The following is a 17,646-nucleotide window of genomic DNA, read 5'->3' as shown; positions in this document are numbered from 1 at the left end:
GTGTGTCCTTGCTATATGAATGAGAAGCACTGACTGAATCATCAAAAGGGTTTTCCTGGTACATCTTAGAGATCATGAAGCGTATCTGGGAGGAAGTGCTGTCTACTGTGCATATATGGTCAATGCCATGTTAGTGCATTTGAGGTCAAGACAGCACCTTGTACCCAGAAGACTACAGGAACTCAGGGATCTCAACCATGACCCTTCCTCATTAGTAATCAAGTTGCCACATTCGATATCAACTGCCTGAGCAATATTTTATAGGTATTTTGGAGAGCAATAATGTTCTGAATCAGACAAAAAAAAAACCCTATACATATACCTGTAAAAAGCCTGAAATGTAGGGAGTTCATGAGATCAGAGCAGGTCTCACAGCTAGCAAGGTTCTCATTAGCTTTTCAGCACAAGGCTACCACAGTTTTCTATCAGTCCATAGCAGCTTCAACATCACAAACTAAGATAGTCATGTGCAGATGATGCATGCAGCAGTCAGTATAGGTTACTTGGGGCAGGCTACTATATGAGTGCTTGCCAAGTTACTGTCATGGCAGCTTATTAAAAGTCAATCTGTCGTGTATAAGGTCAGCATACAAATGACCCTTTCTGCTTACAAGAATGGACTGATAGAAAATGGCAGCTATGAAACACAGAGAGGATCATGAAATAGGCCTTACATTGGTCTAATTAAAAAATTAGCATTATCTGTTCTCCATCTCTTGCTTGTCTTGATCAGTAAACAGGGACAAAGAGATGCTGAGGAGCTCTGCCCTACAGCCCTTTCCCAGGAATTGTTCATAGCAATGTCTTGCTGAGAGACAGAATTTGGATCCAGTATAATCAGTGGAGCAATGGATTGGTGTTCATACCTGTGGTATCACAGAGGGAAAGATGACCAGGGCTAAGGCTTGGAGAAAATCCGAGTTGCACCAAAGGGGATCGTGAGGATATCTGTGATATATCTGACAGAAGAACTGCATGATGTGTCCTGGGTAGGTGATCTCCCAGGAAACTTCTGTACCTAAAGGAGTCTGGATACCAATATAGGTGGCAGTTAGCAAAATAGCAAGAATGTGTTTGGGTACTTACATGCAGATTCATGCTTTAATAGAGTCGCTTTTCATAACTAACTCATGGAAGTTGTATTTTTAGTAGCTTGTGCTGATTTATAGCAGTTTCAGTAGCTAATATTATGTTGTGCTACGATCAACTGGGATACCAGTGCAACTTTTGATGTGCTATCACTAACAAACAGAGGCTTCGCTAGGGTTTGCATCACCCAGTGCAAGAGATCATTGTGTCATCCCCATGGTGGACCTACTCTCGTACCAGATCATACAGATTACAATATCATACACACAGCTTAAAAGCAGTAGCATCACAAGAATGGTGTAGCCCCCAATAACTTTATTTATTTAAACATATAACAATACAGTTCATCAAATCAGTAACCAACAAAAAAACCAGTAACCAATGTGATGGCACTCACACAACTGAATAAGAGTTCTAATATTAGCTCTGATAAAATGGAAATGAGAGCGGACTCATATTAAGGCCTTATTGGTTCCCTGCTGTGTCATAACAACAGCTCATTGGCTCTCAGAACAATCAGTCTAATTGGTCAGTTTTGAGTTAAGAGAATCCACTATTTGTTACATAAGGCAGATGTGTTTTCCTTTTCTGGTTATTTGGCCATAATTTGTGATTGAATACAGATATTTAAACGCAGTTGGTTTAACTACACTCTGCATGACATTCCACATTGAATCCATTTAAATATCTAGCCCTGAACACTCCCAGGATGGCACTTACCCACTTCACCATGGACTTCACCATCTCAAGTAGAAGAACGGCTGCCTCAGGGCACAATCCAACTATGGCTACAGCATCTTTATGGTGCATCTGCAACAACCACTGCAGCATTGAGTCCAGATCTGCCTGAAAGAGAGCACAGTATTAATCTACAGAAGGAGGACTTCCTACCTTATCCACAAGCATCACTCCACCAAGTGCTTTATTCTTAGATGCTAAATTTGTTGAAAGAAGCATTCCTAACTAACAGCCCAATGCTCAGCTGCCCAGGATACGGGGTTACAGTGGCACCAAAAATGGTTGCCGCTGCATCCAGCACGCTCCAGGCAGCCGCCAGTGGCTCCTCGGGAGAAGGGGACATTCGTCCCCTTCCTCTGGGTAAAGTGAGTAGCCCCGCAATGGGGCTACTCAATTCTACATTAACCCAAAGGTTGGCTTAGAATTAAGAGTCTCTGTGTCAGGCGGCCAGCCTGACACAGAAGCCCTGGATCTGGTGGGTCCTCACCTCCTTCTTGTCCCACTCCCTCCCCCCCCGAATGCCTCCTCCCCACCCTCCCTTCGCCCTGGAACACTGCCTCCCCGCCTCCCCCATGCCTCCACCTACCTCACCACTGCTCAGTGGTCCACACGACCACCAAGTGGGGGAGCTCTGGTGCTTGCCTGGCAGTAGCCCAGCACCAACCAGTGCTGGGTTATCACCAGCAGAGCACTGGCACTATGGCTTGCAAACATGCCTTATGGCACATTTGCGACAGTGTGCACAGGAGGTGAGCCAGTGTGCTGAACTCAGGATTGGACTCTAAGTTAACTGCTCCAAAAGGCAATGCTCATCCTAGGAGATAAAAGGCAGTATAACCTGAGATCCTCATCTCTTCTGGAGAAGTGAGATCCACTAAGGGAGCAAACCTAACCAACTTCCCATAGCTGTGCCAGTGGGGCATGTGCTGCATCCTGCAGTTGGGAGACAGTCACAGAGGCCTCCTCGAGGTAATGCAAGGTTTGTTCCCTTACCTCGGAGTTTCATTGCCTTATGTCAGCACTGGAAAGTTGGTTAAGATTGCAGCCTAAATCCCAGAATTGGAAGGCACACACAAGATCATCCAGTCCTCCCCCCGACAATATCTGCAGTCTGGCTGTACCAGTGCAGGTTAGATTGTGCCCTAAGCCTCTCTGTAGGGATGAGACTGGAGAGGTTCCACCATTTCATTGTAATTTTTAAAGAACTTACCTTGGCTTCAGCTGGTGGCTCAGACACTGGGGTGGCCAGAAATAGCCCTGACAGAAGAAAGTATATCTCGGAGATATGGGTATGATTGTGCAGGAATGTCTTCAGCTCCTCAAATCCAGACAGCAGGTAGGAGCTGTATTTAAATCTTTGCGCATGGCTCTTTAAGTTGTCTAAACCAAAAAGCAAGCAAGAACAACACATTCTCCCATGAGCCTCTTAAAACTGGCTGGAAAAAAATCTGGATCAGTCTGCTGGGAATCGAGACACGTTAAAGACATACCCATCAAAAGATTCAGCCCCACTGAGCTGTTTTCAAGCCAGAGACCAGCCATCATTCCCTCCTTGAACTTGCGCAAGAGTATGCGATTATGAAGGAAGTGAAGCAGCAATTTGATCACCAACAGAACTGTGCTTGGATGCACATGGCCTTGTGTGAACATCAGGAACCAATCAGGCCCCAGGGACTGGAACACTACTTCTTGCATCCTGTATGGGAAACACTCAGGTTAAAAGACATGAAAAACATTCTCGCTGTAACATTTAATTACAGCAGTGGCTAACTACATGTTTTATTAAGCCAGTCATTAGAGTTGGTATGCTTAATTTTTCTGTACTATACTGCAGCTACAGGAGACCCAATCCAGACTATGACTCAGCACGGTGCAGAAGGAGCCTTTAACCCCCCTCCTCCCATGGTCCCAAACCAGACAACCCCCTTTCCTCTCAGCTTTTGCCTGGGACCTTTCCTTCCAGAGCAAATAGCCAGGAGAGCTGAGGGTAAGCAACCCAGATCATTGTGGTGACAAAGTGTAAACACAATAAAGTGATCCCAGTTTAGTTCAGGTGCCAGGCTTCTATTTTGTATAGAAATGCGATACGCTTAAAGTGTGATGTGTAGTTTGCCTCTAAGAGATCCCACGTTTACTCACAATTTAAAAAAAATTTAAAATGCAATTGTAGCACCAGCCTGCCTAGTGTGGAGTGGCAAAGAGCTACTGAAGCTTTTGAGGGCTCCAATACCTTTAATTAAAAGTTTCCTATTTCCCCAGACTTGTCCATGTTATTTCATCATGTTGCTGAAAGATTCTGTATATGCAATCTGTTAATTACTCCTTGAATATCTCCATGTCCCCATGTCCATTTCTGTTCCAAAGGACAGAGTTTTAATTATTGGTTTCCGTTCATTTTTCTTTTTAAAACATCTTTATTTTGTAATAAAAATGAAAAACACAATGTGAAGAAGCCAGTAATTAAAGTTCCTCTCCTTGCTAGAAGAGAAACTGAAATTAGGTCAATTAAAGGAGGCTATTCAAGAAGCAATTAACAAGCTATTAATCACTAATCCCCCAGCCATGCTCAGTGAGAACTAATAAAAGTACAGTAGCAGAAACTGCAAGAAGGAAACATTGAATTAACGTTGCAGACAACTTTTGATGAATTGGACTTACTTGAGAGTAAATATTAAGGAGCTTGGCCATGGGAAGGGCATTGCTAGATGATTTAGCGTTGAATTAAATGCTGTGTGGAAACTCCACTTTAATTTGACTTCTGGCTAATTGCAGAAAAGCAATGCCTCAGCAGCACTGAAGGACTCTAGTGCAGAAGCAAGTTGGGTAGCTCATTTGAAACTAAGATATAAACAACAAGTGGCACCATTGCAGCTGAAGGGCAGTCCTTCATCTCTGAATGCCTGTGATTAGATGTTGAGGGCTGAATGTGGCTGTTTTCCATTGCTGTTACGGTTTGGAAGTTGTGTGGTGTGAGTAGAGATTAAAACAAAAGAGACCTTTGGCAAAGCAGCCCATCCAGTCAAATATCTTCTTCATTAGCATTTCATTCAAGTGGTTTGAGAGTTGGACATGGGAGTTGGGAGTGGTTTGGGGAAGATCGTGGTTCAAATCCCCCCTCAGCCAAGAAGCTTCCTGGGTGACCTTGGGCCAGTCACTATCTCTCAGCCTCATCTCCCTCACAGGATTGTTGTGAGGACAAAAGGAGGGGACCAACTACATACACCACCCTGAGCTCTTTGGAGGACAGGTGGCATAAAAATATGAAAGCCTAAGCACATTTAAAGCAGTGCTTATGTGAAGATGACAGTGGTTCTCAAACTGGTGGGTTGCGACCCACAAGTTTGTGTAAAAGTTCCCCCATCCCTTTAAGGGGCGGGCAAAGGGGAGAAGCAGAGAAGCAATCCCAAGATCGTGTCCCCATGGGTGCAAAGGTGGGAGCTTTCATTTACATTCAAGTAGGTGGGGCTGCAGCAGGCTGCAGGAGGTGTGGGGAGCTCTGCACAGCCCTCTGCAGCACTCCCTGAGGCTTGGAATGTTCAGTGAAAGCAAGCACAAAACACATACTGCAAAACGGAAGTGCTTTGCACCTGTTTTTACTGAAGATTCCAAGCCTTGGGGAGTGCTGTGGAGGGCCGGACAGAGCTCCCTGCACTTCCTGCAGTCTGCTGAAGCCCTATCTACTTGAATATAAGTGAAAGCACCCCCCTCGGCCCCCCTTAGCAACATGAACCTGGGGACCTTGTCACTGCCCAAGCCCCTCCCCTGCAAGGACTTACTGAGGGAGTAAAGCTCCCTCAAAGTTTGAGAACCACTGACCTAAGACATTTCAGTAGAACTTTCTTTTAATATGAAACATTGTATTGAAGCTATGGTTATGTATTTAAGTTTCAACTATCACTGTGTAGTGCAGGGGTGTCCAAAGTTTTCAGCAGGAGGGCTACATCATCTCTCTGACACTATGTCGGGTGCCGGGGGGAAAAAAGAATTAATTTACATTTAAAATTTGAATAAATTTACATAAGTTTACATAAATTAATATACTAGAGGTGGAACTTATATGAATGAATGAAGGTCTAGCAATAGCTCAAGGCCTATAAAAGGCCTTGCACAAAGCAAGGCTGGCCTTTTCTTTGCTGCCACTACTGCATCACAGACTTGATACAGCAAGCAGTGGAGGAAGCCCTCATCCCACAGCTATCACAAGAGGTCAAACAGTCACCCTCACGCTGAGAGCAGTTGCGTCGGGCCACTGAGGGCTCCAGCAAGTTTCTGGAGGGCCAGAGGCTCATTGGAGGCTGGGGTCTCCCTGAGGGTTGCATTGGGAGTCCTCGAGGGCCACAAGTGGCCCCAGGGCTGGGGTTTGGGCACCCCGGTGTAGTGTGATGCAGTGTGTCACAGCATAGACATGCAGCAAGTTTGCTTGAAGAAGCTTGCTATGGTTACGTGAGCTAGAATCAAGATTTGTTCCTAAATGAAGGAAAAATCTAGGAATTCTCTCAACAGATTCTCTTGAACCAGCCCTTGGTTCTACTTACTCAGAGGACAGATGAAGTTTGTTTGAATATATTACACCTAACAGCACCCTCAATAACTGGTTTCGGAGCCAGATCATTTTTCCAGGCATTTGGCGCAAAACTAAAAATAAGTAGAAAACAGACAAGAATGACATTTTGTACTGATAAGCAACCCTGTTTACTATCATTTGATGATAACACTGAAGCAAAAGCAGACATCTTTTGCCCTGCACATGCCTGATCTCGTCTGATCTCAGAAGCTAAGCAGGGTCAGACCTGGTTAGTGCTTGGATGGGAGACTGCCTGGGAATACTGGGTGCTGTAGGCTTATACCATAGTCTTTCGAGACTGAAGGTTGCCAACCAAAAGCAGACATCTAGGAACCAGGTCAAAAGGGCTGTGATCTAGAAACACTTCAAACATGAGAATCTTCTGATTTCTTAAAGGGACACTGTGAATTACACATTACATTGAACATATAGTTTGTTTGTTTTTTCCAAAGAGAAACCGTTGTTGCTAAGAAAGATCAGAAAGTGGGACTATGAGAGAGGGGGCCTTAATTCTTTCCCTCCAACATGGCCTTGATTCAGATTCCTCACTCCCTCCTCAGGGGAGTGTGGATTATAACATGCACAGGAGATGTAATCTGCAGGACAGGAAGTGTGGTCAGGTGGTTGAGCTGAAGGCTGCCCAGAGAATGCTAAGCAGGAGCGATCCTGGTTGAATTCTGGACAGGAGATTGAAAGCTCACAAAGCTGTTGCGAGAGGACAAAGCTGTTGTGAGAGGAGTCACTGTTGTGACCTCACTGTGAGTTGGTGACAGGCCTGCAAGTGATGCTGCAGGAATGCATGGAAGTCATCTTTCAAGAAAGAATGATTACCAGCTTGGCCAACCTAAAGCTGCTGCTGCTGAAAGCTCGGGAGGCATACCCAGATGCTAGATATGATGTCCATGCTGCAAAGGATTCCATCTGGAAGCGAAGGGTTCTACATCCACAGGAGTTCTAAGAGTTGCTCTTAGAACAATTATTGTAAAAATTCACTTGTAAAAATGAGTATAGCCTGCCTATGTGGACCGCCTTGAGTCTGTAAGACTCTCACAATATGAGTATGTACAAATGAGTATATACAATATACACACCACAATATGAGTGGTATACAAATGCTGTTATAAGCTTCCACTGGTGCTAAGGGGAGATCCCATGGGAGAATAAGAAGCCACTTATGGGATGGCACAATCCTGTAAGGGCCCTTGGCAGAGAGCAGGGATTTGCTGCAGTCCTGATCCTCGTCATCCACATTCTGTAGCTGCTATTACATGTGCCCTCGCCTCTCAAAAAAAAAGAAAAACATGAAAACGTCAAACAGGTTTATATGTGTGATGTATGTGATGTGCTGAACATAACATGTGTGGCCCTGAGTATCCATCTCCTTATAATCCTGTAGGGGCTACTTGAAATAGTTTTCAGGCTTTGCCCAAAACACTTAGTGTGGTGTGTCACATGGTTCTTTGACCTGGCATGGTCCATTTCTATACTAGTCACATCCATCCTTTATTCCACTGGTGTGGAAATTTCCCATGTAATGAGGAAAAATGAACTAAACGGTCTATGCCACACTTTACACTGGGAGTATATTTAATACTGTGCATTATTAGATGCTATAGGTATACAGGTGTACTCTTTATTTCTCAGACAAACTGTACTTGCAGCATCACACATACATACAAGCACATTACCTGGGGCAAGATAGCATGGGAGGAGCCACTATAGCTCAGCAGAAGAACATATATTTTGAATGCAGAATGTCTGAGTTCAACTAACAACAGCTCTACTTAATGAATCTCAAGAGCAGATCTGCCCAAGTTTGTGGTGAGCTACTGCCAACCAGTGAAGTCAGATAGATTGGGGATGGGGATTTGCGTCTAAATGCAGAGGCCACCAATCCACATAGCATGATTTCCTATGGGATGCATGCTTGGACACGATTACATTCAGTTCCGGTTCCACTAGTCCAGCATAACTAGAGTTGGATCAGGGCAAAAAAAAATTCTGCTCAGTACTGGCAGGCAATGAAACTGCCAGCATTACATGGCAAAGCAAGGAGCATTTGCCTGGTTGTCTGTCAAACAGAGATAAATTCTTTCTCTCCTCTCGCTCCTCCCATCAATGGCTACAGATTATTGGGACAATGGCTATGAACCGGCACAAACATGGCATAAAAGATTAGAGGTCCCCCCTCCCCCTGAACCTATCTGCACCTTTCAGATGGGAGCTTTGCCAATGAAAACAGAACCACATGAAAATTCAGGTGCTACTTCTTACCATTTCCCTGTGATTCTGGGCCATCATTGAGGTATGTTTGACTTTCATCCACAGCAGTGGGGGATAAAGTGTAAACCAAGAACAATCCAATCCTTTTAAGGGAGAGAAAAAGTTTCATTGTAACTTATCACCCATTCATGTTGAAAGCATGGCCAACAGTCAACATTTCTATTAACATGAGTTCACACGCAGTGTTTGCAGAATAGATTACAGGTTCTTCACCAGAGTCCTTTAAGGTGGCACCTACCTTAATTGTAAGTACCAGCAATTTTGTCAGCATATATATCTGCTTGCTAGAGGTCAGGAGCGTGACCCCTTTGATCCTCAGATGATATTGCTTGCTCTTTCTTATCATGAGAATTACAGAGATCATGATTATCAACTCTGCACACTCCTTGGATATCCAGAAAGTACATATTTTGAGAACCATGGAATTAAGTTTTTATCCAAGGTTTCCAGATTCTGGGAGTCACAGAACTGAGGCGGGGTAGGGATGAATAATTCAACAGGACACTATTACGGCAGAGAATGGCAATAGTAAGGAAGGGAACAGCTGTTTTATATTGTAGACAAGTAGGAAAAGTTCCAATCCTTCTGATAATCAGGTCAGTCACATTTCATACTTAGTGTCTCTGAAGTATATTTGCTTCAGCCTATCTGCCTTCTCGTTACCCTTGCCATTTGCTTTATTTCAGCAGAACCAAAGGGGACATACACCAAATATTGTTTTAAAACCACAAATGCAAATAAAGTTGGGTTGCAACAATGTGTTCATTGGTTAATTAACAGTTCTGTTCACTGGTTAGCTTGCAGCCCAATCCTAATGGGCAACTGCACTGCCAGAAAGCATGTTCCAGTGGTATGGCATGGCATGCTTTATGACTGTTGTAAAAGACGACAGGTTTGCCTGCTCTGACGCTGCTGCAAGTTGGGTGCTGACATTTCCTTGCTTTCCCAGCAGCTCACAAGAAATGTTGCCCTGTTGGTACACACAATACTATGCTGTAAGCAGCTGGAAAAATAGAGAGTTAATTCAAGGACTCTCCCCTTTCCATTTGCCTTCCTATCCCACTAGAAGAATTTTGCCCATTTCATAGGTTCCCCCTCCCCAAACTGATGAAAGACTTCAGTTTTCATCCATCCAGTTTGGGGATTCCATCTTCACAGCCTGCACAAAGGCCTGAGAAGTTAGGTCTGATATTTCAATCCTGCCCAGAGATGCATTGTTAGGTTAATGTTGATACCAAAGGATATCTTTGACGCTGAAGTGGCCCTGCAGCAAATGGGACAGTACTGCACAGATCCTGCTGACTCGGGAACATGTGACCTCAGGGTCACTGAAGAGAAGAAAAAGCTTGGGTACTATCTGCCCCTGATGAGCAAGCTTCGCATTCCAGCTCCCATTTCTGCAACAGACAGAAAAATGGTTAAAAGCCTTTCCTGGAAAAAGAACAAAATCTGCATTTCTCCTACATGATTCTCTCATTCTGAACCTTTGACTTCTGACATTGTCTTGGCAACCCATCAAAGCACTGTCAAGGAAATCAAATTGTTTTTAGTGTTAGCCCTGGCGTTTCATCATTTCACCTCTTGCTCTCCAGCCCCAGCTTGTCTCTGCTCTGGCTTAGAGAGTTCAAACCAAACTAAATCATTGATTTCTGGAACCACAAATTGGTGAAAATAAATGTTGTTCTTGTAACAGTCAGTAGCAGATATTATCAGGACTTCGGTAGGTCTTTTAATAACAAGAACATGGAATTCACAGTCCTACCATAGCTGGACTTTCTATTACTTTCAACTTCTCAGCAAAGAAACACACTAAGGGTAAATTAAAACACAAAAAAATCCTCAGCATTTCTGCAATGTTTTGGCTCGTTTAGAGCCTGATGTTTTCTGCCAATGGTGATGATCCTTCACAGTAGGAGCGGACAGACTTCAGCCTTCTGTGGTCTACCATTCTTACTAGAATCCTTGTGGTCTAAAAACATATTTTAGGCCCAAATCCTAACCCACTTTTCAGCACTGGCATAGCTGTGCCAATGGGATGCACGCTGCATACTGCAGTTGGGTGGCACTCACAGAGGCCTCCTCAAAGTAAGGGAATGTTTGTTTCCTCACCTCGGAGCTGCATTGCCCTTATGTTGGTGCTGGAAAGTGGGTTAGGATTGCGCCCCTAAATGTACAAACCAAGCGTGTGCAGTTAGGATCTCTTGGCACTTAAGGCATAACTTATCTGTCTTAAGTGATTCTGAATACAATCTCACATTTAACAACATATCCTACAAAGGTTGCAATCCTATTCACACTTTCCTGGGAGTATGCCCCATTGAATTTAAAGGGGCATATCCCATGCATAGAATTGAGCTAGAAGTCTGATTACGGTCCACCTAGTTCAGCATTCTTTGCAAGAATTCCTGCAACCCAGTAGGTGATAAGTGATTCACTGGAAAGTAGCTACTAGTCCACTGGTGTATCACAGTCAACTTTATGCCCACCTCTATTCTAAGCTGAAACATGAACAGAATTCCAGGCAATCCCTACACTCCCTGCAGAGTTGGGCAAAACTGAATGGTGTATATACAATTGGAATTCTGCCACTGTTGAATTAAAATAAAATGCTGCAGCAACATCTTTGATTCCTCAAAATGAATGAAGTTTGTTCCATCTTGCCTGCCCCATTAAGTGCAGATGGCTTAATGACCAAAGGTTCCTGTACCTTGAGGACTGTAGGATTTCTGTGAGGTGCTCAAAGAAAGAAAGGTCCAGATTTTCAGGTGCATGACACCAAACCTGAAGGTCAAAGGGGGAAAAAAGCATTCAGAACTTCCTTATATATGGTAGATGCATAATCTATAAGCCCATCTAAGATTAAATAGACACTTTTATCTCAGCTCTTTGTTTCTATGGTGAAGGAAATAGAACTTAAGCTTGAGCTTCTGTGGCAGAATTCTCACTTGCAGGCCTTCCAAGCAATATGGAAGGGAAGCTAATTTCAGTGTGTGCCTATCATTGGTAAAAAGTGCTGTATAGAATTAGAGTCGTCTTTCATTTCACTTGAGTTTTGGAAAATGGCAGAATACAGAAAGTCACACACACACTCCACACAGATAAAGACTCAAGCATTTCAGGCGCACGAGCGCGCGCACACACACACACAGAGGAAAACCGCCAACAGAGAAGCATGTTACACAAAAACAGAAGTATCACACGTGCACCAGACAATTACTATACACCTGCAAACACAAAAGTACTTCCTACACACAAATAAACACTACTCTCTTCCTCTTCCTTCACACACTGACACATACAGAAAGCTGCTCCTCCCCCCCCCCTTTCCCTGACCTATTGGTTTCAGCTGAAAGCCTCCTCAGTCTGGAAGTGGCCATCTTTATTTAAGGAAGAGACTCTCAGGAAGCCTGAATTCTGGACTGATCATTGGTTCTACTAATTGCCAGGACTTGCACTTGCCTCCATTAATAACGTTAAGAAATACACATTGGACTTTGATCAGAATGCTAAGGACAAGACCACTGATATTCTCTCGGATTTGGGGATTCATTTAGGCACTGAATTATACAAAGGTTAATATGATATTAAGTAACTTGTTAGTACAGCAACTGAGGCATAATAGATAAACACATCCCCCAAACCCAAAGTCATATGTTATGTGCACAAAAAGAAGGTCACAAACAATGGAAATACATAGAAAGGGTTCTGTCTTAAAAACAAAACAAAACAAAGGTTGCATCTCAGCAATTTCTCAACAGATCTGTCTGAAATTTGACTAGTTTACAGCAGGCAAGGTGTAGTTAATACATGCCAAATTCTACGTAGTGTGAATACATTAGTTGAATTTGATAAAGCTATAGATAAAAATTCCAGCAATTCTGACCACAATTGCAGGATGCTGAGGGGCAGCCAAACCCTGAGCTGTCCGGTGTACGGGGCTGCAATGGTGCCAAAAATGGCTGCCACTGCATCCTAAGCGCAATCTGGGCAGCACTGTCAGCTCCTTGGGAGAAGGGGACTTTTGTCCCATTTCCCCAGGTAAGGCTGGTAACCTTACCAGGTTCCCCAGGTAACCCTGCAATGAGGCTACTCGATTCTACAGCGACCCAAGAGTCGGTGTAGAATCAAGAGCTTCCATATCGGGCCAGTGGTCCGACACAGATGCTCAGGATCCAGTGGAACAAAGCTCTACTAGTCCCGCCTCCTTCCTGGCCCGCTCCCTCCCCCCGGCACAACTTCTACCTGCCCTCTCCCCACCCTCCTTCAACCTCCCCCCCACCCCGGAATGCCTCTTCCCCACCTCCCCCCACATGTCCACCTACCTCTCCACTGCCCAGAAGTCCGCATGACTGCTGAGTAGTGACAGTCCACCGGTGCTGAGCAAGTGTTGAGGACCGCAACAGTGCACACTGGGGGTAAGCCAGCGTGCACTGTATAGGACTGGGCCTGAATCTCACACACATTCATCACCTAATAATATATCTGCTACAATGCCAGTACTGTATAATTTCTCTGAATACAAGTGCTCACAAACAGTAAAAGCGGTTTGCCATCTTTACCTCAAAGTTGCAGATAATATGTTGGAAGGCTTCCAAGCTCTTGATATTTACTGACTCCTTATTGGTTTCAACAGCGCCCACAATGGAGAAGATGAGTTGAAGAATTCTGTGGTTTAACAGGTGAGTTTTTCTTTTCAGCAGATATGCCAGGATCTACATAGGAAGCCATTTGTTTAGGAGCTACCAGATGCATCATATAAGGGACACACACCTGACCTTGCAATCTAAGGGGGGGGGCGTATCCACTGATCCCATATCCGCAGTTTCACTTATCCATGGTTTCGCAGATGCGGGGCCTTCTGTGCACCCCATACATCCTCACCTTTGAAGGCATCTACCTCTACAGGGATCAGAATGACTGTTAGAAAAAAAATCACTACTTCTGGTTTTTCAGCAAAACCAGAAATGACATTTTTATGCCTTTAAAAGGTATTAGGAGGGCTGGGGAAGCCATTGAGGGCTTTAATATTAACTATCTATAGCTCACCATTGGTTGGCAACCTTCAGTCTCGAAAGACTATAGTATAAGCCTACAGCACCCGGTATTCCCAGGCGGTCTCCCATCCAAGTACTAACCAGGCCTGACCCTGCTTAGCTTCCGAGATCAGACAAGATCGGGCATGTGCAGGGTAAGCTATTGTAAGATAGCTCACCATTGACATATGCATTTTCATACATTCAAGCTATTCCAACTTGCTACAAGAGCCCGGAATTTTTCTGAGTCTTGCCCTAAGGGAAATCTTGTCCTAGTCATGTTCTCATACTTTTAGTAATAATTAAACACTCAAATTGCTTGCCACCATCCTGCTTAAGACTCCCTTGTCAGGCTTTGAAATGGATACCACTGGAATTTTGGAAAAAATCTATTAAATCTTCAAGTCAGTAGGCTTTAAGAGTTCTGCAAAGAAGAAACTCTGTATGAGAAATGAGGCAGACCATCCTTGCTGCGGAAAAGGGTTTTTCATTTCACCTGGTATCCACCCATCTCTCTCATCAGCTTTTCACTCATTGCACTGCTGTTGAGAACAGAGTGTAGGACTTTGACGGCAGCATACATGGCATGGTCATCCTGAGCCATGTCAAGGAGATTCAGCAGAATAGCAGGTCCTCCAATGTAGTTCAGGGAGATGGCTGCTGGGCAGCACTGGAATACTCTGGTGCCTGCAAAAGCAAGAAATCCCCAACACTGAGCAATGACATAACAGGAGATTCCACTGCAGATCTAGCCAGAGTAAAGTGGGCAGGCAAGCACTCTCCTTCATCTCACTAAAATAAAAACATCTACAGCAGGATCAAGTCTTCATTCCACATGAAGTTGTGCATCTCTAGCAATGGGGGGGGGGCAAATGCAAGCCAAAGGTTTTCTGTACTCCTAGAAAGAGCACTTGTGAGAGTATCAATCTACATTAGAAACATTTTAACATTCTTTTATAACAACACACCCCACTCTTTGTCCTTCCAAGTACAGAGTTTCATTCACTGTTTTGTTTGTTTAACTCAAATTTGCTGAACTTCTAAAGTGATCTGGTTATCATCAGAATACCTGTATGAAAAAAATACTTAAGGTAGTTGGCTCTTCCTTTCTTGCTTTTTAACTGAACTACTCATCAAGAAACTGTATTACATTCTAGCACAGATAGTGCTAGACTATAGATCAGTGTTTCTCAAACTGTGGGTTGGGACCCATCAGGTGGATCGCAAGCCCATTTCAGGTGGGTTCCCATCCATTTCAATATTTTATTTTTAATATATTAGACTTGATGCTACCGGTATGTGACTGCATTTGAGGAAATGTTACAGATCTGTACTTTAACAAGCCACTATGTATAATCTTTTTAACAATTATAGTGAATGAGACTTACTCCTGGGTGGGTAGGATTGCAGCCTAGGATTGTTAAAAGTTTTCCTGCTTGATGATGTCACTTCCAGTCATGACATCACTTCCAGTGGGTCCTGACAGATTCTCATTCTAAAAAGTGGGTCCCTGTGCTAAATGTGTGAGAACCACTGGTATAGATAGATACTGAACTCCAACCCAACTTGCTAAGCCAAACCAAGAAAAATCCAAGATAACACTTGCATCCCCTCTTTGGGATACAAACCCAGAAAAACACAAACATTACCACAAGTTCCAAAGAACATTACTCAGCTGTGTGGTAACCTCTCATCAAAAATTGGCTTTAATGTGACTAGGGGAAATTTTTTAAGGCCCATTTCTACTAGAGAGGTTCAAGGATTTCCTGCAGAACAAAATCCTTTGGCAACCTTCTGCATGTATGTTCTATTTGTATTGGTTGATTTATATTGATGTATTTATTTCAAACATTTAGACTGCACCTTTCTATCAAAAAGTGACACCCAAGGCAGCTTTGGGGTTCAGAGCTATCATTTATGCTTACCATATTGGCCCACAATAACAGATCCAATAGTTCTTAAGGGACCGGAAAGTTTCCCAGCAGTATTTTGTGCCATGAAAACGGGTGTCGTACTGTCACGAGAGGAGAGCGCCAACTAAAAGACACAGCAAGTATTGTGTCACAAAAGGCAACTGAATAGTAAGGAAAAGCAGGAAGGCACAGGACAGGGAGGGGAGAATTTGTAAAAAACAAAAGTATTTGTCATGATGATGCATAATAGATATTGGCAAAGTCTTCACCCATCCTGGTCTGATTGAGAACTGATTTTGATTTATTGGAATACTCACCAAGATATCCAAACCTAAATCCAAATTGATAGGCATTTGACATGCCACAGAGAGTCGACAATTTGACAAAAATAACCCTTTATCTCCAGCTTCCCCCCCCCCCCATTCAGACAAGGTCAATCTCTGGTCATTTTTGGACCAGCAGTGGGCTTGATTCCTTTACCACTAGGCTTTGCTTGTCCCATTTTTCAAAGTAGTAGTCATATGACATCACCAGGCCCCATCTCTGAAATCACAGGCTTTGGATACAGCTAACCTGGAAACTGTGATGCTGCCTGAAGCCATTGCAGAGGTATCTGGCATGCAGTGATAACATTATTTGCATATTTAGAAATCTCAGTGGATCTACAGTGTCCACGTGCCTTTTCATGCACAGTACTGTACACAGTAGGAATGTGTAGAGCAAGGTCTTTGTGAAACCTGCAGGTATTACACAAAAAAATCCATCCCTACTGGTCATCCCAATTGCCTCCAGTAACTTATATGAAGTAGTGAAGGGCAGTGAGGAGACTCTGATTAGAACTGTTGAGTCCCAACATTTCAACTTAAAGAGGATCTCAGATAGGAAGTCGGGAGAAGACAAGTGCCCTGAGACTTACAGACTCACTGTCATCAAAGTAGGAAGTTGTGGAATAGATCAGGGATCTCCAAAACCAAAGTTTCAGATACCCCAGACTCACATTAAGACCTCCAGGCTGGCCAGTGACCGCAGGCTCTATCTGGAATTATGTCAGACATGTTTCAGATCCATGGCTGAACTTGCTAGGTGACCAAAATGGATCTACCTTTAGTGGATTTACAGAATCTGCTAAATTATAGCACTTGGTTGCATAAGAAGAAAAATTATATTTTGTTTGCAGAGTTTGGCCACTGTGGAATCTACAATGTGCTCTGTCACAGTGCCCTTTCTCCAGAGGCCTTTCTATGGTTGGTCACCAGCTGCTAATGCCATGATGCAAAAGCATACAACATCTGTAGTTTCTCAGTATAGCAAAGGGCAAAAGATCTTACCTCTTTGGCTATCAGGCGGCCGTCCACCTCACCGTAGCAATCTTTTATGTTTTTGACGGTGGTATACGATGAGCTCATGGCATTGATCCCAAATAAAATTTTCTCCTGGGCAACCAATGCTGCAGACTGTACACAGTTACAAAAATCTTCCCCTAAAAAAAGGAAGACACAGAGGAGAAGTATGGGATGAAAAGAGGTAAAAAGATCATCATCAGGAGGAATAGGATACAGTGTGCACCAGCGCCACCAAATCTGGCCCTGATCCACCACCATCATCCTTTCCCCACCTGTTACATTCCTCTTTGCCTTCCCCCACTCCTGCACCAGACTTAATTGCTGGCAGGTGTTGCTCCAGCTACTGGTGTACACAGGAAGGCACTGGCCTTGTTGCAGATGTGTGCAGCCTTTGCAATGCTGCAAATTGCTTTACAATGCTTTTGTGACAGCACAAAGGCCTGGTGTGCCAGTGGAGCTTAGACAGGATTGGGGCCTTGGTCATCTCATTGTTTATTCCTAATTCCAGATCATTTATAAACAAATTAAAAAGCACCAGTCCAAAGACAGATCTTTGGAGGATCTCACTTCTTGCCTCACTGTGAAAATTGCCAGCCTTCGTACAGAGAGGCTTAGCCTACTGTTTTCTATGGGAAGGGAAGGAGTCCATATTGTTGTGGATGTTTCCCAATATAGTTAGCAAG

General features: G+C 43.8%; 1 protein-coding gene and 1 pseudogene across 1 annotated transcript in view; both read right to left on the bottom strand.

Annotated features, from left to right (window-relative positions):
* Positions 1–17,646, bottom strand: part of WDFY4 (WDFY family member 4) — a 161,136-nt gene that overhangs the window by 96,643 nt on the left and 46,847 nt on the right. The window contains exons 22-32 of the mRNA XM_066621374.1: positions 16,949–17,100; positions 15,633–15,744; positions 14,204–14,394; positions 13,234–13,386; positions 11,382–11,455; positions 9,910–10,071; positions 8,666–8,757; positions 6,363–6,462; positions 3,318–3,523; positions 3,038–3,207; positions 1,810–1,935 (exon numbers count right to left, since the gene is read on the bottom strand). Of these exons, the coding sequence (XP_066477471.1) occupies positions 1,810–1,935; positions 3,038–3,207; positions 3,318–3,523; positions 6,363–6,462; positions 8,666–8,757; positions 9,910–10,071; positions 11,382–11,455; positions 13,234–13,386; positions 14,204–14,394; positions 15,633–15,744; positions 16,949–17,100 (1,538 nt within the window). The remainder of the gene's footprint in view (positions 1–1,809; positions 1,936–3,037; positions 3,208–3,317; positions 3,524–6,362; positions 6,463–8,665; positions 8,758–9,909; positions 10,072–11,381; positions 11,456–13,233; positions 13,387–14,203; positions 14,395–15,632; positions 15,745–16,948; positions 17,101–17,646) is intronic.
* Positions 13,761–13,875, bottom strand: LOC136646988 (5S ribosomal RNA; annotated as a pseudogene).

This window comes from Tiliqua scincoides, chromosome 3 (assembly GCF_035046505.1).
Source record: "Tiliqua scincoides isolate rTilSci1 chromosome 3, rTilSci1.hap2, whole genome shotgun sequence".
In the NCBI taxonomy this organism is placed as follows: Eukaryota; Metazoa; Chordata; class Lepidosauria; order Squamata; family Scincidae; genus Tiliqua; species Tiliqua scincoides.
Note: the sequence above shows the minus strand (reverse complement) of the source record. Positions and strands in the feature narration are given on the sequence as shown.